Source organism: Poecile atricapillus, chromosome 10, assembly GCF_030490865.1.
Source record: "Poecile atricapillus isolate bPoeAtr1 chromosome 10, bPoeAtr1.hap1, whole genome shotgun sequence".
In the NCBI taxonomy this organism is placed as follows: domain Eukaryota; kingdom Metazoa; phylum Chordata; class Aves; order Passeriformes; family Paridae; genus Poecile; species Poecile atricapillus.
Genome location: NC_081258.1, coordinates 7180935 through 7202790, shown reverse-complemented (window position 1 = coordinate 7202790; position 21856 = coordinate 7180935). Strand labels below are relative to the sequence as shown.

The 21856-nt window shown below is 37.5% G+C and overlaps 1 protein-coding gene across 6 annotated transcripts in view; it reads left to right on the top strand.

The window, feature by feature from the left end:
* Positions 1–21856, top strand: part of ZNF536 (zinc finger protein 536) — a 340166-nt gene that overhangs the window by 206360 nt on the left and 111950 nt on the right. For all 6 annotated transcript variants that reach the window (XM_058846306.1, XM_058846307.1, XM_058846308.1 and 3 more), the window contains 2 exons: positions 5751–5903; positions 17126–18706. In XM_058846306.1, the coding sequence (XP_058702289.1) occupies positions 5751–5903; positions 17126–18706 (1734 nt within the window). The remainder of the gene's footprint in view (positions 1–5750; positions 5904–17125; positions 18707–21856) is intronic.

The window sequence follows — 21856 nt, the reverse complement described above, 5'->3', positions numbered from 1 at the left end:
AACACCCAGCTACTGCCCTGCAGCCCAAGGTGCTGCCTGTGGCTGCCATTTGCTCACTTCTACAGGCTGCAAGTCTTGCCTCATACAAATGGTTCTGGGTCTTTTACTTCAGCTGAATTTAGACTGTATTTTAAGTTAAACTCTGCCAGTGACTAATTGTTAACAGAAGCAGAGCAGTTTGTGCATGTTGTTTGTCTGTGTGGTTCAGAGAGCTAAGAGGGAATTCTCATGTCAGAGGTGGTATCTTTTTTATTTACCAATGGAACCTTTGTATAATCTTTATTTCTAATAATACAAACAATATGAATTCTGCTTTCTCACTAGTAGGCCTCCTTTCCAATTCTCTTCTAAAATAGCTCTGTGTTTAAACAAATTCTCTGCCAATCCATAGTAACAGTTTAAGATTCCCTAATATGGTTATTATAAAACCTAAATCCTTGATGAAACAATAGAGACAGCAAGTTGTTCCTGACCTAAGACATTAGTAACTCTTTCCGGAGGCCTAAAATATAACTGCAATATTTAGTAATATTAGAAACTTTCATTTTAAACCATGAACTTCACTAGCAAAAAAGTGTACTGACATCCACTAATAGGGTTCTAATTTCAAATTATGAGCACAGGGCCAGATTCTGTTCTCATTTACATCGGATGATACTAATTGAAGCTACTTCAGGTAGCTAGAAAAATATGATTAATTATATCCCTAATTATATTCCTATTTTCTACTGTTTTCAGTATTATTAAAGCTTTCTCTTAGGAACAGGTAAGAAAGGTAAAGCATGTTTTCCCAGAAACTTGGCATATTCTATGCTGCTGCCCAGGGATTGAGGTGGTTGAGTTCAGGTATACTTGCAAGAAGCTGACAGCAGTGACAGGATTAACACATTGAGTATCTTCTAACTCCTTTCTTGACATTAGATTTCCTGCCACAAAATGGGTTAATCTGGGTGGTTTATAGGTCATCAAAAAATAGCTGTGGTCACTACCACTTCTCGTTGCACCACATTTCATTAACTTTTACAGGCAGGTTTGAAGAACGACAAATATTTTGAATTTCAGAAATATATGAAAACCTGGGCTTATGTGCAGCTTTAAAGGCTTCTGGCCACATTTTCAAAGGGTTCTTTAATAATGTTGAAAATTGTGCAAGAGAAAACACATACTTGTAAGTCTGATTACCTATTTTGTGAGTTGATTACCTTTTCCATGTGATTGCCTGTTTTTGGCTAATTTGGCAAACCTTGTGTTGACAAATTCCAACTGACTTCACTGATGATTTAGTCTTCATGAGGGCTGCAATTTAGCTCCTTTGAACATGAAAGCACCTCTCTGTGAATCCCTGCACCTTCACACACAGAGAGCAAATAAATAGTGGTGAAATTTATGGGACATGTATGTAGGTGTTCCTTTCAGAATCTGGCTGCTATCATGACTGAAGTCAGTGCTGCTACCTAACCAAGGGAAAACAGTTTTCTTTTTACAAATCAATGCACCCTTTTCTAATCCTGTTTATGGGCTCATTCCAGACAGGTGGACCAGTTGTACAGAACATATATGGAAATGTCCAAAAATATGCTTCCTTTTGCTCTTCATATGACTGCCTAGATAGCTTCTGCTTTGAGTACACAGACTCACTGTCCAGAAGTTTGTCTTCTCTTTTCTGGCAATCTCCACTGAAGCTGGCATTTCTCCTCTGTGACATCTGTATCTGTGTGCTGAGGGCACTGCTGGCTGTGGCCACGGCTCATTTCTGGCTAAGCCATCTCTGATAACCAGCAGTAAGATAAAAAAGGATTCATTGGTGTCTTTCTCACTTTCTTTTAACCTTCTACTATAAAAGTGCTCCTGGCTCCAAAGCTGTTTGTTGGGATGATGTATCTCTGTGGAAACTTCCCTTCTGCCTGTGGCAGTGACGTGGAACCAGCCTGATCTCCCTGCTAGATGAGGAGCGGTGGCTTTTAGGTCCTCCTCTCCTGAGAACTGGGCATCTGAATGAAGAAGGGCAATCCCTCAAGTGCTGACCTTATGGATTGGTTAATTTTTATTTCAGTCTGCATGCCAAATCGATTTGCTCACATTTTGGCCAAATTGGCTCAGTTAATCGCCACCTTCTGATATGGATGTTGAAGTGAACTTTCTTTCCCTGCATTTACCCCATGAGAACATGGGCACAGTCACATTAAGAGCTGCTGAGGCACGGTATGCAAGAAATATCCCTGTCATACCTCCCCAGAAGGTGCTTTGTGGCTGAATTCCTGTGTCCTGTGTGCTCTCTGCCTGCCCAGCAGGTACAGCACTCGGAGCAGCTGGGAACTCACAGCTGTTCCTTGTCCTTAGACTGGCACAAAGACAAGTTTCATATTTAGAACTGAATGTTGCATTTTGCACATTGCAAAAGTCCAGGACTTTTGCTGTGAACAGACACAAAGTGAAAGGAAATCTCAGTGAAAGTTCAGAGGCAAGGCTCGGAAGTCTCACATCTAGTATGTACAGCTATATCATACTTTCATCTCTTATTTCCTGCACTTTAATCAGGAAAGGTTGGGATGGGCAGGAAGATGTTCAGGATGCCGACCTGCCTATAATGGAAGTGGATAGTAAAAAAAAAGCAGTGTAATCCCATGTGCATCAAGTGTACATCATATAGATCACATAACTCAGGGAACCACAATGACTCTAAGATAAGTAACTGCTCTCTTTCCTTCCTGATATTTTATCCTCAGAATTGAGAAGCCCCCAAAACCATAGCTCAAATTCTGAGTAAATCATTAATTAATTTGTGGAGGCCAATCCTTGTTCTGCAGATCTGTAAAACTACTTTTTGCTATATTTTTGCACAATTTAACAGAGCTGAGAGTTTTTGCTTGTGAAGGCGGTTTCAATAACAAGAGAAGGGGGATCAGAGGTATAGAATACATGATTACTGCTAAAGCTGAAGATTTTTCATTCCCCACATATTCTGATGTTGGCATAGTCTGTATTCTTCAGTTTGCTTCTTAACTTTCTTCTTGTCAATCTCTTCTTTTTTCATCCTTAGTTTCCACAGATCGCTTTTGAGAGATAAGAAAACCTCGGCAGCAGAATCAGTGAGACTTAAACACATTTTAAAGTTAAGCACATTTTAAACTTAAGTGCTTTGACAAAGAGGTACAATGTGCCAAAATGGGGCCCTAGTAAGAAGCTGGGTTAGCATTTGATGGGGAGAGTCGGCAGCCTTGAACATATCTTTTCATTGTTTAAAATAAAAGAACTTAGATGTAAAGCTGCTCATTCAGGTAGCGATGGCCTCCAGCGCTTCGGTGGGCTTTGTAGGCAGAGGAATTCAAAAGAAAACCCCTCAGCCCAGCTTTAAAGTCTTAGGAATGCTTTCACTGTGGGAAGAAAAATTCTTCAAGGTAAGGCCTCTGTTGGAGTAAAGCCTTTGGAGCTACCTACTGTATGTCTACTTAAATCTAAAAGAGAACTCTTCAGACCACCCACATCTTTCTTTGCTTCATTGTTGTTTTCAGTTTGCTTTTTCGGAGGGATTAGTGCTAGAGTAAACTCCATCGTCTTGCTCCCTTGAAAAAAATTCAATTTTGTGTAAAGTGAAAATTAGGCTCTTAAATCTGCAAAGAGAGCTGTTCATCTTACAAATTTATTCTTTTTTATTGGGCCACACATATTCTAGATAGAAAGATAAAAGGCAAATGGATAACAGGCCATCATTTAGAGTGACATATAGCAAAACATAGCTAGTAGACTCATTCTGTAAATTCCTCCTGAGTGCCTTGTTAACTTTATCTATATATTTATCTATAATGCTCATATAGTATTTATTGAGAACCAAAATAAAATCCTGCAGTTTATCATCATACATTCTGTGTTTTGCACTTCAGAAAAATCTTTTTGCACTCGGGAATTCATTTTTTTTCCCCAAAGAAGCTTAAGCCATAATTATATACAACTTTTGAGGAGTAAAAACAGAAAAAATCTAAACTCTTTTGGGATATTGGAATTATAGACTAGTACCTAAGTATGTTTTCCTAGACTCAAAAAGACAAAACAGACTCCTGTAGTATGCAACTTTACATTCTTGAAGATAATTCAAAATGACATTTACTAGCTTTCTAACTTAAATATTATGCTTTAACTCTGCAGTCTAAGAACAGTCAGAAAATGTTAAAACAAGAATGTGATGTGAAAACTACCAGATTTGCATTTTGAAAAGTAGTAATAGCTTGATTAAATACATGACTGAGATAAGCATTTATACCATATATATATACATATATATTGAGATAAGCATTTATAAAATATATATATATATGCATATACATGTATTTCTTAATAGCTCTATCATCTCCTTCTTTCAATTTTAAGCAAAATTGTTTAGAGGAACCATTTTATAATACATACTGAAATGCCTGTTAGTGTTACCTTTTCCAGAAATGTGGTATTTGGGTCTCTGCTACTGTGAGAATGAATTTTATTAGAGCCAAATATTTAAGTCTTTCTTATGTCCCATTACTCCCATTTAAAAGGCAATGCTGTGTAAACTGCACTATGTTTCCTGACAGCTTTAGTTACATTTCAAATGGGTAAAGACAGAACATTTTTAGTCAGTAGTTTATGGCTGAAATAATCAAGACTCTGCGTGCAGGTTTTAACTCTGTGCTCCCCACCTGGATCTAACCCAGATAGCTCAGTTCTGCACAGGGAGTGATGCTGTGTCCATGTGTCCTGCTCCTGACGTGCCAGGAATGTCAATCTGGGTCACATTTCAACATTTGCCATGGTTTTTGGTGAAATCATGAATTGGTGCTTATAGTGGTATTGAATTGATGCTTATAGTTATATTACATGACCCTCTATGTACAAAATGATGGATGAGCCTTGTGTGGTTTGAATAATGACTTTTTTTTTTAATACCCTACATTTTTTTTTTAATACCCTACTTTTTTTTTTTTTCAATTTTTATGTCAGTCTTTTGTAAGTTATTTTATTCCTTGCCAGCTTGCATAAAAGCAGTTAATTCAAGATGGCTGAAATGACTGTTTATTTCATTCAGAAGTGAGAAGAGGTGTCCTGGAGTCTCACCCATTGTGTTATGATGCAAAGAATAAGTGTAGCTGTGAACTCTAAAGGAGAAAATGCAGTAGCTGTGGGTGAGAGGGAGAAGGAACTCTCCCTGATCTGACCAGTTTTTCCATTGTTTTTCACATGATATTAGGCCACACTCTAGGTTGCCTGCTGCAATTCCAGTGCTGAGATGTTGCAGAGGAACTTGGGTTAGCTTTGCCTGTAGACATTGTCAGTGTCATTGGACCCCCCATCACTGCAACTTTCTTGTTTTAGGAGGTTGTAATACACTGGTGCAAACTTTTTATCTCTAAAAGCCTACAGGTTTTCACAATACTTATAAATTAAATAGATTCAACAAAACAACAATCTCAAACTTTTGGGGAAAAAATTAATAGGAACTAAGCAAAAGAAGAAATCAAACCAGCTGCTGACACAGCTGTTTCTTTTCTTGTATAATTCTGTATATAAAGGTACCATATGCTGCTTAAAATCATGATAGGAAAGATGAAATAATTTAAGACAATAACAAGAAAATACATGAATTGTCAGCATTCTGTCAGATTTAAAGAATGAAATAGACAGGTGTAGTATTGACATGTTTAACTTTGTGTTGTGTTAGCAGTTTTAGTGAGAACAACTCCTGACATGTGCTGAAGTGATGTGAGAACATTTCTGTGTTGCAGACATTGGAGAAGAAGCTGGGAGATCTGTAGGAGTCCAGCAGCCAGCTTTACTGAGAGACAGGAGCCTTGGTTCTGCCATGAAAGACTGCCCATATTGTGGAAAAACTTTCAGAACATCCCACCACTTAAAGGTCCACTTGAGAATACACACAGGTGAGAGGAACATGTGAGCGGAGCACTGTCGGCACGAGCCACGTGTGTGTGGGGGTTGACATCAATTGTGCCTAGGAGCCTGAATTCCCACTGTAGATTTGGACTTATTAGTTGGAGAAAGTCTTTTGAGAAAGATGTCTGACAGTCTTAAATAAAAGCACAAGGAATGTGTTGTTGGATAAAGACCACTTTAATAGAATCATCTTTTCCCAGTTGAGGTTATTTCTGTCTCCTTCCCTGCTTCATCACTGTTTCCTTCAATTACCCTTGTCCTTCAATAGGCATAAGCCTATTGGTTTCAGACTTAGTTATACTAACTGCTTCAAAGGCCTTCCTTAGCATCTGCTTAGGGATTCTGTATGTTTTTCTCAGTTACTATTTTTGTTCCTTTTAGCATGCTCATTTTTAACCTCTCACTGTTCATATGAATGCATCAGCTTCACGGATCTGCTTTTTTTTCTCCCCACTAGAGCTCACACGACTTACTACTTGTAAGTAATAAAACTTATCATGCTTTGCACTGTGGTAAAATTTCCCATATTTTATTTCAATAGCAATCACAGCATTTTACCCTACAGAGATTTGCTACTGGGCTGGATACTCACTTTGTTTTGGTATTTCTCTCACTGGGAGGACTGCTCTCAATACTAGCTTTTTCTAGCCATTCCATTTAAATTTTTATATTTCATTTGCTTGAAAGTACATATGTGCATGGCAAGGTCCATGTAGAGACACAGTATGTGCCTGAGAAAACTTTATCCATGGTTAAATTCTGACATAAAATGTTGGAATCCTCAGGTCCTGTTGAAATCATTTGAAATTCTGTATATGGTCAATAAGATCCTGTTTTCTTCCCAGAGTTTATTGTCATGGTAGGTTTTGAGAAAGTATTTAAAACTTGAGATTTGGGATACTTCTTTTTGGACACAGACATAATAGGCCCCATAATTATAATTTTCTTTTTAAACTATTTTAATTGAATTTCAGCATTTTACTGCTACTTTCCTAATAGAAAGGTAAAATAATTGCATGAAGAAATACATTCCAGTTATACCTCCTACTTGAAAAACTTCACTTTTAACTTATATTTCACTGAAGTACCAGATAAACAATGTTTCCCTCCCTTCCCAAAATCAGCAGTCATGTTTCTCCTATGTGTGTGCACAGGTCTAATGCTTAATGTTGGGTTTGTGGATGCGAAGCCTGATTTTGAAAAACAGAAAATTAAAATTACTTAAAGGAAAAAATATCATTGCTGAAATGAGAAAACTTTTTCACTGTATTTTTGCTCATTTTTTTCTTTTGCATTGTGGAGTAGGAGTATACCACACTGAAATTTAAAATTTGGCACCCTAATGTAGTTTTGTCTGACTGAATTGCAAAGTGTTTAGGGCAAGAATATTCTTCTCTCTGTGTTGGATTTTGTGGGGGGAGGGAGAGGGAAAAAGAAACCTGGTGAAAACCCTATTTGTGTGCTCTCCAATGTAGTAAAAGTAAAGAAATGGTAGTTATTTCATTGCAAAATAATCTCATAACTATGGAGGTTAAAGAGTTTGATATTTTTAGCATTTGAGAGGCAAAAAAAAAAAATTCTTCAAAATAACATGAGGTTACCCACCTCTTCATTTTGTTTTATTATATAGTGAGCACTTTGTTCTTAAGTTAAACATGGCAGTGATTATGCATTTGGTATTTGTGCCTTAGAACTAATGGAAAGTAAATTAATTACAATGGAAATATTCCATAAAAATTGCATATTAATACTGACTAAAGAAAATTAAAACAAGAAAAAAAAATAAACTGTATAATATAACAAAAAAATTTAAAAAAAGAAACTATGGAAACAACATTTACAATGTATTTAAAAATCATTATAATTTTAAAATAGGTAAAGATCAATTTCCATTAGGTTGAGAACAAAGTATTTGTAAATAATGACAAGAGTATGTTTAAGTGAAGCAATGTTTTACATATTGGAAATAATCCTAATATATAATATAAAAATGTAAATTGGCAAATTACTAGAGTTATTAAATAAAAATTAAGTTGCTTTGTGGTAAGTGGAAATGATGTAATAGATACCAGTTATTAAACAAATATTGGTTAGCTCATACTTCTCAGGGATAGTTTCCTGCCTTTTATGTCACACTCTGTCTTTATTATATGCCTGGATCATATAACTGACTGATAAAAAACACTTTACAGTATTTCTCCACTACATTAACTCAATTACTGTTCTTGTTCTCACAGCACCTGTTTGTTAGAGATGAGCTCAAGCAGTTCAGCAGAAGTCAGGTTCCTTCGAACATCTGTGTGTTTGGAGGCACACGACTGGCTTGGTTTGGTACTCATGCCAAGAGCAGACCCAAAGCCTGATCCAGCCAGGAGGTGCTTCTGTGGCAATTGGCCCAAAAAAGCTGGAGAAGCAGCTTAATCTTGCACAAGAGGAGGAAGCTGTGCTCTGTTTTGGAAGAATTAGACAGTGGTTTGGGTTGCTTCTTTTTCTGTTGGATATTTCATGGTTGCAACCCCCTCCACACTGAGCACTGGTTTCTGTTCAGCTTGCTATCACATAATAAGCCTGTGAAGATATTAAAAAAAAAAAAAAAAAAATCAGAGTTTTATTTAGCACACTCAGTTTTGTCCCAACACAACTGTAGAGGATTTTTCTTATCTAGCTCAGGGATATTCAGGCAGGAAGAGCTTTAAGGGGAAGATAGTAAGATATGATTTCTGATTGTTCCCATGTGATAAATGGCATAATTATATGAAATCAGTTTCTCCTCTTTCTTGCTCTCAAAACAATTGATGGATGAGAGAATTCCCTGGGACAGGCCTGAATGGAGAGAGGAAGGATTTTCAGGCCAAAATCCTTGGGAGCCTTGGGTGTTAGAGAGGACAGGCAGAACTCTTCATGCCCTCTTAGATGAGTTCTTTATGCTGACCAGTGGCTGGAGATGGGCTGTGCTGCCCTCCAGCTCACACAAACTCTCTGGGGAGGATGGGCAGGGGCAGAGCCCTGCATGGCAGGCAGCTGGGGACCCTGCCCATTTGGGGGTCAGACTCCTTGCTATAAAATCATACACAGCTGAGAAGGTTCTAACACAAAGAGCTTGGAGATGCTCTGTTTCTGTGACAAAGGAAACTGAGCATCTCAGACCATGATGTGCTGTATGCAGGTGCTTCTAGAGTTGTCATTTTGCCCACTGGAGGCAGCAACTTAAGGTCCCTTCATTCAGGGAGCCAAGCATCTCCTTTATGTTCCTGAGCACTTTCAACTCCCTTGAAACTCAGTAAGTGATGTGGGTTTTACATTGCATGCCTTGACCTTTGGACTTGCAGAACCAGTATGTAAGAAATGAAAATTTCTTATGTCCTGCTTTTGACAGGGGACACAATATGCAGGAGCTGGTTTCAGGTTGGTTCTAGCACCTCTTTGCACCTTGCTTTAGCCCTCAGAAGCTATTGCAGATATAGACCAGCTTGGATTTGAGTATTAGATGCTCAGGTAACATTCCCAGTATGACAGACAAAATTAAATCCTTTGAGTACAGAAAAAAGGATAATGTGCACGAGCAAAGGAAAGATGGTTTGGATTGTGCTAAACAGAAGGAACCTAAGAAAGAGATGAATAGGAAGAAAAAACTTGGCAGGGCTGTGTCCATTGACTGAGAGTCTGTTACGATATGTATGACACACATCTAGCATATATTAGATGTATTATATGCATTTACAGTGTTACTGCATTTTCCCTTGGAAATGTGACTAGCCAATTTTAAACCATGCTTAGATGAACTGATGAAATACAGTAAAATGGTGCTGTTTTAAATGAATTCAATTCACATTTCCTTCCTAAAAAAAGACTGCCTGTTGCCATTCTCTGAAGGCGCTTGTAGTGGGATGAGCAATATGAATAATTAAGGAAAATGGGTATGTGTGCTCCAAGAGGAGACAATTTTGGTATTGAACATCCTTTATTCTTACATTTCTAAGATGAACTAAAAGGACTTTTCATTTCTCTAGATTCCTCCAGATTTCCCATCCTTAACATTGTACAGCATGCCTTTTCTCCTGTCTTAATGACATCCCAAACTTTTGTTGAAAATAATTGATTGAATTTAAATTTCCTTAAAAGTTTAAGAGGTAATGTTACAGTATAAATTTCCTACCAAACACTAAGTAGGGAAATATCCATTAGTGAAATTAACTACAGTTTCTAGGTAGCTAACAATGTGCAGTATACAGTAGGGCATGGCTAATGAACACTGCAGTGGGTGATATTTCATTATACAAATTAATGCTCACATTTTAATGGGAAAGTCACATAATGAATCTCAGCTTCAGTGACAGCAATTAGAGACACAGATTGTCCCCTTCTGGACAAGGCACTGTTTAGCAATAAGCAGCTGTGTAAAAAGTCTTCAGGTTTACAACATATATATATATGCTTTAGGGGAATTGTGTACAGTTTATATTAATGTACTGAATCTTCCCTGCAAAGTAACAACCGTATTTATCTCTCTGCATTTTAACTAAGTAAAGACATGTAAAAAGGCTAAATAAATATTGCAGATGAGCTATAAATAAAGGAAAATATTCAATTATAAAAGTTTATAAAAATTAAAATATTTTATAGCGATGGCAAGTGCACAAATGAAAAATATTTAATAAAATGAGTAAAACCATCAAAATTTTGTCCTGTTACAGGTAGTTTCATCTTATATAATAGAGAAAAATGACTAGTAAAGGAAAGTAGTAAAGACAAAAAGTTAACTAGTATTTCTGACAAACAGATTAATTGTGTGGTGAAACATGTGCAGGATCCAAAAATAATCCTACAGAACCTTTGATATTCCATTTGGTTTAAAAAGTGCGAAGTGAATGATTAGAATGATAAAAGAAATTACCGTGTAAGAATAGGCATAATAATGAACTAATTAAACCATACAGCAATTCATTTCTAAAATATCTACTGCACAATGGATAAAATAGGTTATCAATAACTGTTTCAATGGTAAAATAAAAAATGCTGGAAAATGTTTTCAATATTTTCATTAGGCAGTATTCTCTGGAATTATAAGGTGTTTGATTTCATTTGCTTTGCATGAAAGCAAAGTGTAGCTTGTTAAGAAATGTGTGGGGTGGCATTGCCGCTCACATTATCCCCGAGTGACTGTCACAGCCCCACTGCAAGCGGGGCTGCCAAGTGTTTGGGGCTGGGGTTCTTGCCCTGGTGCACAGCTGTACTGAGCAACAGCACCACGAGGAGCAGAAAGGCACAATCCATGGACAACTCATGAAATCTTATTTAAAAAGGAGAGTGGAGCATTCCCTGGGGAAAGGGAGTGTGGGGTGCAGAACAGATTGTTAAGAAGCTGTACGTTAAATATGAAAAATAAATAAAGAAGCTCACAGCACTAAGTTTAAATAAACAGAAGTAAAGAAATTTGATAAGGGAAACTGAAAGCAACAGTAAAAAATATGTATGTGTCTATGAGGGTTATGGAAAATGGGGTAAAATTCTGTGGATGTAGCAGGCCAGACAATTGGTATCTTGCTAATACCGGACAAGAATGGATAAGAAATTATCAACCATGGTATAAAAGAATAAATACTATTCTGCTCTCTTCTCAGAAAGAAGCATGATGGTTTTCATAAGCATTTTCCAATGACACAGTTATTCTCCCATTAAGTAATGAGGTTGTTATGCTGTAGCCCACTGCATTTTAATATTTTTTAGAATGAATGAGTCTGGATAACTTACAGATAAAATCTTTAAAATCCTGGCTGAAGAGCTCTCCAAATCACTAAAGTTCATTGAAAAAAAAATGCCCCAACCCATCTTGAAACACAGAGCAAGATCCAGAGCACTTGTAGTGGTAAAAAACCTCTGGCTATTCTTGTATTTCCCAAAAGAAAGAATATTAAGACCTTGAAATTAGGACTACCCTGACAAAAGTTTGGGTAAAATTACAGAATGAGTTAACTAATGAAAATTGGTAGCATAGTTAATTCAATTTTATTTTATGAAAGGGAGTTTTATCAAGTTTCTTCTCATAAAAGTAGTCTATTCTATGTGAAAATCCCCCCAACAAAAAAACCCAGCAACAAATCAACCACAAAAAAACCAAAAATCCCCCAAAAATCAGTACACAGAGATGAAATGGCACATAAACTCTCAGTTCCACAGCAGTGCTCTCAGCTCCATCTATTTGGTATTTTGTCATTATTTGGAAGACTATATAAAAATCACTGTTGATAAAATTTACCAATGGTGCAAAAATGGTAAGATGCTAAAAATCATGGGGAGGCACTGATTAGTCACTTAGTCAAGTGGGCTCTTTTCAACAATATGAATTTTAAATCAGCAACATGTAAAGGAAAAAATACTAGAGGCGGTGATGAACTGGGCCTGGGACTGTGGTGGAGAAGGAACAGAATATGAGCTGTTAGTTGATTGCTGAATCTATGGATGTAAACACAGTCTTGGACTGTATAAAATTGCTATCAAGTTGAAATTTCATCAAAGCTTCAGTGGGTACCCATAATTTAAAAGGGCATTGAAAAATTGGGAAGAATATTCCACTCCAGGATCAGAGAAGGTGAAGAAGTGACTGTTTTGCTGTCTGCAAATACCATCCTCAGGAAATAGACTTTTTAATTTAAAAAAAATCTGTTCAATCTAACAAGGAAAAATGTAGCAATGTTCAGTAGCAGGAAGCAAATACTGGACAAATTCAAGCTAGAAATAAGGCACACATTTTGAGCAGTGAAAAATACTTAATCAGTCAGTTTACCTAGGGACATGTTGGAGTCTTATTCACTGTCACTGTTGAAACGTAATTTGTTTAAACTAGAGCAAGTAAGTTTTGTTTCAAAATGTATTTATGCTCCGATACTGCAATTATTGTGTGAGGATCTTTGGCTTGTGTTGTAGAACAGATAAGACTAGATGATCATAATTGTCCCTTCTGGCCTTAAAATCTGTAAATCTAGTTATAATCTGGCCGTGGTCTCCTTGCACAGCCCGTAGCAGATGGTTCCCCTGACCAGTAGGGTCAGACTGAGCTCTGAGCAGGACCAGGGATCTCCTCCTTAGGTTACACAGCTGGGTGGTTTCTAAACCTGCTATACAAATAGACCTGTTTCTACTGGGCAATGGGTCTGTTTCCAGTTGTTTACCAAGCTTTTGTGCAGATTTTACAAGCAGCATTGAATTTTTATTGTTTTACTGTATCCTGATATAAAGTAGCTCCTCTGAGATATCTTGTCTCTTGTAAACCAGAGCAGTAGGTAGATCAAGACTGTGATTATGCTGCCAAGATAAGGTACTCCCTTTTAAGATTTTTTGGTTTGTTAATTGTACATGCTGGAATATTCTCTCATCCTACTCCATTGTGAAAAAGTTTACAGGCATGCAAACAGGGCCAGAGAATTAGAAAATTCAGGGTGGCCATTGCCTTTGTGAACAATGAAAAATGACTCTTGGATATGAAATGCAGAAAATTATTTTGAAAAAGTCATGTTTCCTCAGTCCTACATAGCAACCTTAATTTATGTGAACTGATATTAAGTGTTAAATAACTCATCCAGACACTGCTCTTGGCAATAATACGAGGGTAGTCATTACACTAGAATGAATTCTCTAAAACCTTTCCTCAAAGTATGAGACACAAACAGGTTGTCTTCTAACAAGAATCATAGCCTACCTCCCTTGTCCCCTGCAGTGTTCTTTGGACATGTACTACTGCATTCGCTGATAGAATCCTGAAAATTAGTGGTCCTCTGGGTTTTCCATTGAAACTGGCTTGGTTTGTGGTTAGACTCGGGTTTTTCCCACAGCAGCTTATAACTGTTTTGTCATTTGTACAGGGTCTTACACAGAGTGTAGCTGGTTATTAATTTGAATGGATGAAGTAGTATCTAAATAACTGCACAATTACTGAATTTAGGAAATACTGACAGACTAAATTAAAAAGATTCAGAGATGATTGACTCCATCCTACTCCCTTCTCCCAATGCCTGCCCTTGAAATAGCAGCATTTAAGACTGCTTTGAAGTAAAGTAACCACTGCCAGTATTTGGATCTGGAAGAGAACAGCGAGGTTTTGAATAGCTCCCTTTGAACAATGCTGTTTGGCCAGTCCCATATTGCAAAGGTGGCACAGTGTGTTGCTTCATGTTGAGCTCCATTTCAGACCTTCAGCTTTAGATCTCATTTCTAGCCATGTGAGGGGTGGGAGCACCACAGAGGCAGCACACCAAGGCTCGGAGAGATTTGAACTTTTTATCACACTGTCTCAGTCAGTGTCTTCTTTCAGTCCAATGCTCATGGCATTGGTGGCGAGCTGTGTGCAGATCTCCTTTGCTGAAAGGAAGCTCACTCTGTGGAGAGGCCTTAGAGCAGAAAATGGAATGACTTCAAGGCTTAGAAATTCAGAATAAGAGTATGTTGTGCCCAGGGCTTTAGACTGAAGGTACTTTTATAAATACAAAATAGAACTAGCATTTTCTCTAGTTAGCATTTTTAAACTTGCTTGTACCCATTTTTACATATGTATACTGCTTTAAGCAGTTTCTGCATGTTTTTAGCATCATCAGTACAGACTACATTACAAATTTCTCCTTCTCCCTGCAGTAGAGCTCCAGCAGTTGACGTAGTGCCTGCAGTGCTGGGACACACTTTTTGATGGTGCCACTTGATGTGCAGTGCAAACACACTGAACTATCGTTAGAATAAAAGGAAGTGCTTAATATAATTGTGCTAAAGATTTCCGTAAAGGCATAGGGGATGCTGAGGAAAAGCTTTTCAATTAAGAGGAGTGAAAATTCAAAAGTGAGAACATTTAACCCTGTAGAGTCTGGCACTTGTTTTTCACCAATCTCATTATGTCTTAGGCAACACCTGAACTACTTAAGATGTGTCAGAAGTCACTAGTGACTGCTGACAGTAACTGGTGGGACAAACATCAGAACAACTGAAAGCAGCTCCAGAAATACTACAGTGTGTAGATGCTGTAAACCCAGCATTACTGTCTGTCCTTGTTCTGACTGACAGCACAGCTGCCAGAGTTTGCACACTCCCAAACAGCCCTGCAGAAATGCAAACAAATAAGACAGCCTGTGTCTTCTGTCCTCTTGTCCCTGCTCTCAAAGGCCTGTGATGGGTGTGTGTGTGCTCAGGTGCCCACCTGGGACTGGGGAAGCCCAGACAGGAGTGTTCTGTCTTGGGTTTGTGTTTCAGTAGAACTGTTTGTTTCTGTGTAACTCCCACTAAGAGCATCCCTTGCTCCTCATCAGTGAAGTGCCAGAGCTTAATTAGGTGATTGGGAAAAACTCAGAAGTTTCATTGAAATGTTTAAACCTGATTTCTTCTGTTAAGCTGTGTGGACCAAGGCCTAAAGCATGAACCATGCTAATTACTACCTCTCCCTCAGCTGAACACCTCTTGTTTGAGGTTCTGTGCTCTTCTCCTCGAAAAAGGTCGATTGATGTGGTTTGATATAAAGCTCTCATGTCTCACCATTTAGCTTTAGGATTATGTTATGGATTTAGAATTTCCACTGCTCAAAAGGTGCTTCAGCCCTGTCTGGGCTGCAGCACGTATCCAGCCCCTGCTCGTGTCAGTGAGCTCTCGTGCAGCGCTCCGTGGCCATGGGAGTGTTCTGGGCTCACATCTCATTAGGAAATTTCTGCCATCACTGAGAGCAGCAGCTTCCCAAGTATTTACCAGCCCTTCAACTGAGCCTCTAGCTTAAATAACAGAAGTTTGAAAGCTTTTCAATTTTGTTTTTAGCAGATTTTGAGGTTATTTGAAAGCGGATAACTTTCCAGCTGGTTTGGTGAACTACATAATACTATACAGCATTTTTACCGTGGAGGAAGTTTTCAAAACAAATGTTTCCATTATACCATTTGGAGAGGCTTGTCTTTGTCTTTTGTATCACTTAGGAAAATAAAAGCTACCTAGAGAAAACAGTTTCTTCTTCATGCAGAGTTCCCTCATAGGAACAACTGCCAGTATTGACAGCTTGCAGGTCTTTCAGATTTCTCTCTTTTTTAGCGAGGATTTCCATGCCTTTTCCTTTAAAAGAAATTCTGTATTTCTAAAAACACTGTGCAAAAAAATTTAGATGTACCTTTGCTTAGATGTACATTATTTTCAGATGTGTCTTTATGACTATATGTGAATATTTATTATATGTGTAAAATCTTTCTGCCTGAAAGTATAGGAAGAACAATAAAAGTTTAGTGTGGGCTTCGAATATTTATTTAATTAATGGAAATAATCATATATGTTTTAAAACTCTATTCAAGCCAAACCTAGAAAAGTGCTTATGGTAGGCAAATTACACATTTTACTGCTTGAGCCTTAGAAATGTCATTAGTACAAAATTAAAGGACTGCAAAAACCAGTAGATAATACAAATTTCAAATACAGAAACGAAATATATTTTGTACTTTTTATTACTCGATTTCTTTTTTACAGACTACTTTTTATTTTAACTATATGTTCTTATGTGCTGCAATCATAATGTAGTGTAATGATATTAATATTTTATAGAATCTGTATTTATAGTTCTTTATTTAGAAACAATGCAGTAGGTCTGCAGATCTTTGAATCCTTCTGGAATGGTGCCCTCCAAATAATGATAAATTACTTGTGCAGTATGCCATTTGCTAATTATATCCATGATTTACTGCAGAGCAAGACTTAAATCATTCATTTCAGTCTTGCGTAACAGTGCCATAAAATTTTTAGGTTTAAAAATGGTTTCCATGTGTATAATTTAAACAAATTTTAGAGCAATTGTATACACAAAATATTGCAACCATCCATTTGTTACATTCTCTGTCTCCCATTTTTTTTAAACTTGTACTTTTAATGATTACTGTGGTTGAAATTGTTATGCTTCATTTTCATAATCATAGCTTTTAATTCTACAACAGTTTTCTACATGTTAGATTAAGAAAAGGATGGCTAATTGTGTGTAGATACCATGTCATTCCTGAATAGCCCCACATTCTGGAAATCCATTTTAGAAATACTCAGTTTATGAATTAGTCTTCAATTAAAGGTGTTTCTTTCAAAAAATGAATTATTAGTACCAAGATATTCTTTTTTTTAAGCAGCTAATGCTGATTTTTTAATTTCTCCACTCATCCATAGACCAAAGTACAGTTAACTCTCTTTATACTTTCCTCTTTGTCCACACCTGTAGGTGAGAAGCCTTACAAGTGTCCACATTGTGACTATGCTGGCACTCAGTCTGCATCCCTCAAATACCACTTGGAGCGACACCATCGGGAGCGACAGAACGGAGCAGGACCACTCTCTGGGCAGAGTGCAAGTCAGGAACACAAGGATGAGACGCCAAGTAAAAGCTCTGTGTTTATTAGACCAGACATACTGAGAGGAGCCTTCAAGGGGCTTCCTGGTATCGACTTCCGAAGTGGCATGGTCTCACAGCAGTGGACGTCAGGAATGCTGTCCTCTGGAGATCAGCAAGGACAAGCAGCTGGCATGTCATCTGAAGGATCTTCAGAAAACATGAAGGGTTCAGACATATCTTCCAAAGGAACACACTTCTCTGAACTTGGCCGTGCTTACCAGAACATGGTTGGGAACGGTGTGAACTTTCAAGGATCTTTGCAAGCTTTCATGGACAGCTTTGTCCTAAGTTCTTTGAAGAAAGAAAAAGAGATGAAGGATAAATCTCTCTCAGATCCACTTTCAGCAAAAGCTCTGGGCTCAGATGGCGGAGAGGAGAAGATAAATAGCAAGTCCTCACAGCGGAAAACAGAAAAGTCGCAATACGAACCCCTGGACTTGTCGGTAAGGCCCGATGCAGCCTCTCTGCCAGGTTCCTCTGTCACTGTACAAGACAATATTGCTTGGCATGGCTGCTTATTTTGTTCCTTTACAACTTCATCCATGGAGTTAATGGCTCTGCATCTCCAAGCCAATCACTTGGGCAAGGCTAAACGTAAAGACAACATCCTAAGCAACAACAAAGAGCAGCCTAGAGAAGTTTCAGCCTCGGTGAACAAAGTGAGCTTGCTCCCCTCCTCTGTGCAGTCCAGCAAGGAGGCAGGAGTTTCAAACATGCTGAGCCAGCTGGACTCAGCTTCTGAGAAAATGACCCAAGGACAAAACAAAGAGACCCTGGGAGAGCAAAAGAGCGCTGCCTGGCCCAGCCACATGGAATCCACTTTTTGTAATTTTACAACAGACTTCTATAAGCAGTTTGGTGTTTATCCTGGTGTTATTGGCACGGGAACACAAAATTCTTGCACCAGTAATGAATCTGAAATAAAAACACAATCCGAAGATGACCCAAATATTCTGCTCTCTGACTCTGTAAATAAAAGTGCTATTGATGACCTTTCTGACATAGCTTCATCTGAGGATATGGAATCTTCCAAGGAAGAAAACATTGAAGATGAGGACATTGACACAGAACCAGATATTATGAATAAGCAGCTGTCTGCCCAAAATAAAGAAAGCAGTGAAGGAGGCAACAATATACAAAGTGCAGTCACCTCACAACCCACACAAGGGCTCGTATCACCACTGCCACAAGCTTCAGAAAAGCAGTGGCACAGTCAGAATCTTCTCTCCTCACATGAAACTGCACAAGAAGTGATGAAACCCGAACAAGTTCAGGGTCCGCAGGTCCTGGAGAAGCAGATGAACATGTTGTCAGTCCTAAGAGCTTACAGCTCTGATGGCTTAGCAGCCTTTAATGGACTTGCAAGTAGCACAGCAACTAGTGGATGTATCAAGAGACCTGACTTGTGTGGTAAGTTTTAGACCTTCTTTTAGACCATTTCAGAAAACACTTGTGCAGAATCATGAAGCTGCTCTTTAAATATACTTAGTCATGTTTGTTAGTAATACATTTTTTTAAATGTTAAACCCTGTGGGCCAAATTCTTGTCCTATATGTGGTCTACTCCATTGAAATCAGCAGTGCTGCATGCATACTTAAACAGGATTTTAGAAAGAACTTGCTTTTTAAACTAGAGTAGCAGCAATATAGACTATCTGTGCTAGTGGCATCGGAAGGGGATACTTACTGCTTTAGCATACTCAAAGGAGGAAAAAGTTTTAAAAAATTTACATGGTAACTTGCAAACTTTTCAGTATTTTGATATACAAACCCAAGAAAAACACTGGATGCTTTGCCAAGCGAACCTTGCTTTCTCTTTCTTTTCTTTTTTTTTTTCCCCCTCTTTCTTTGGACTGGGGTGTGTTCAGTTACCACAACATTAATGAAATCAAAGGTCAAGTGCATGGAATGTGTCTACCTGTGTTGAATAAATTTTATTTTTTCTTTCTTTTATTTTCTTTCCCTCCTTTTTTTTTTTTTTTTTAATTATAATTTTCTGGTTTGGTTCAATGGCACACAAGCAGTACTTGCCCTTGACCATTTTCACTATTCTAACTAGCAGTTGTGTAAATTGTGATTTGCCTGATTAAGAATATGCCTCCAGGTAATTAAAATAACAACACACCAAACAAACAAAACCACCTTTTACCCTTTCTAGTCTCTGATTTACAAAACTGCAGTTTTACTTCCTCATATCACACACCTCATATTTACAAGAATTTAAGTTAAATCTATTTGGAACAAATGAGATTGAAGATTTTTTTTTATTATTATTTAGCTCCTATTTTGTCAGCATAGTGTTTCTTTGAAAGAGATTTTAGAGTGTAAATCCTTTGAAAAACAGTATCACTTTAAAAAGCAGAGTCAGCAAAGGACACAAAAACTTCAGTAATGTTCATTTCACTTAACCTTCAAACTAATAAGAAAGCTCATTGTCAGAGCTGAACATGCATAATAAAATGTGTTCAAGTTAAAAAAAAATAGAAAAAGAAAATAAAAATTTATCAAGAGTTTTAAAGCCTGACAATTTAAAATGAAACCCTCAATCTGCAAGCACGTTAGAGTGGTTCCCCTGGTTAACCTAAAGTTAGTGGGAGCTTTGTCTGACTTTACTGGCAGAGTGTAGATGCCCAAAGCCATGATCCCCTTTCCAGGCCCCTCTCTGCTTTTCCATGTATATTAGCTGATCTGATAAAAAACTCTGATATCTACACACAAGGTTTATCTTACTTGTATCCTTAGAGCATTGTGACTTCAAAATATTGTCATTATCTGCCAATATCTGTCATTTAACCAATATCTGCCCAAGTATCCATGTGGCCTTACTTGTAAACTTCTGTGTCTCAGTGCACTAAGAACCAATTTAAGTAGTTGGAAACATTTCCAGATTCTTCAAAATCAGCATTTACATTCTTGAAAAGAGTTAGTGGTTGATTTAATTTACAGCAGGTAAAATCCTACTTGGATTTTTTTTTTTTTCCATTTATGGAGTACAATCAATTAGCAAAAAGGAAAAAAAAAAATAAAGCAGAGAAATTACTGTCTAAACAAAAGTTAAAAAAAAATTGGAAAACTAAGATTAGTTGCTCTGTGCAAAATGTCTTTATACTTTTTCACAGGCATAAGATTTTTAAAACAACAACAGAAAAAAATCCTTCTAATATTATTATTGAAATGAGGTCAGTTACTTCCATTAGTTTTTGTTTCATCTTCTAATCAATTCAACAGACATTTTATGATAGCTTAAGTTTATATGATTTTAAAGACCATATCCTTTTCACGAGCTCTGCCCAGTGATAATGGATTTGACTTGAAGTACGAAGGAAAAAAAGAAACAACAGAAGCTTCTCTGTTCTACTTTTTAAGCCATTTTTAAATCGAAAATGCAGTGGGAGTCCTTCTGATTCCTCCCTACAGAAATAGCTTTTTAAAATTCTTTTCTGTCATTCTATTGGTGTTTGCAGAACATAAGTATAAAGGTTGATTATTTAAATGCATTATTTCATTTTTTTCTCAATATGTCTCAGAAAAGTGGATGAGTATGAACAAGCCCCATGTCAGTAGCTCTTTTTTTGTTTGTTTGATTGGCTTGGACACCACCTACTTGAAAGTAGTGGTTTTGGGGGAGTTTTCATTTTCTCAGTGACATTTTATACTGTGAAATCACACTCCATCTGTGCATGTTAGTGTGGGGAATCCCACCTGATGTTTCTGCACTAGCAGACTAGCAATCAGGATCACCCTGTTCATTTATTAGCCTTCCTTCCTTTCCTCCTGCACAAAGCCCATGACCAAAGTCGTGGTTCCCTTTGTCTCTCCTACTGCCTGGGAGATCAGAAAACTTGAGACACACCTCCAGCATCCGATTTCAGGGCATGATTCTCATGTTCCTTTTGTGTTTGGGGAGACTCCGTGCATTTGTGTTTCTTTTTACAGCCAGTGATGTGTGTGTTGTTGACATCTCAAGAGAAAACATTGATGCATTTGATAAAAGTCCTTGCACACTCAGACAGCAAGGCATAGTTCTCTTTCTGTAGTCAGAATACAGAGGAAATAAAATTGAAATAAAATATTTCAGCTTCAGTAAGCTGAGATTGCATCTTTGGCTGGCCATGTTAATTGAGTTGAATTTCTGGCTGCCTAAAAACAAGCTGGGGTATTCAGCAATCCATGTGGATAATTTTTAGATGGCAGATTTTACCCTAAGATAGTAGGTCAGTTTTTAAGCAAAAATCTTGGCACAAAAAAGTTTTGTTTCTAGAGCATGCCACCAAGTCACGTTGTTGTTTCAGAAAGTCACTGCACATGTGGAAGCTATCCTCAGTTTCCCTGAGATGGAGAATGAGAGAGATTGATGATGTACACATAATTCATTTATGCTCCTATCATGCTTCAGGCTGCAGGGATGAAAGACACAATTAGGAAAGAACCATAATTACTGGATAATAAAGAAATTTTCATGTCAAAATGCTACTGAGAAAAAAATCACGAATTTTTGTAATATTTCTCCTTATACAGCAGAATGAACAGAAAGGAAAAAAAAAAGAGCATTGATAATTTT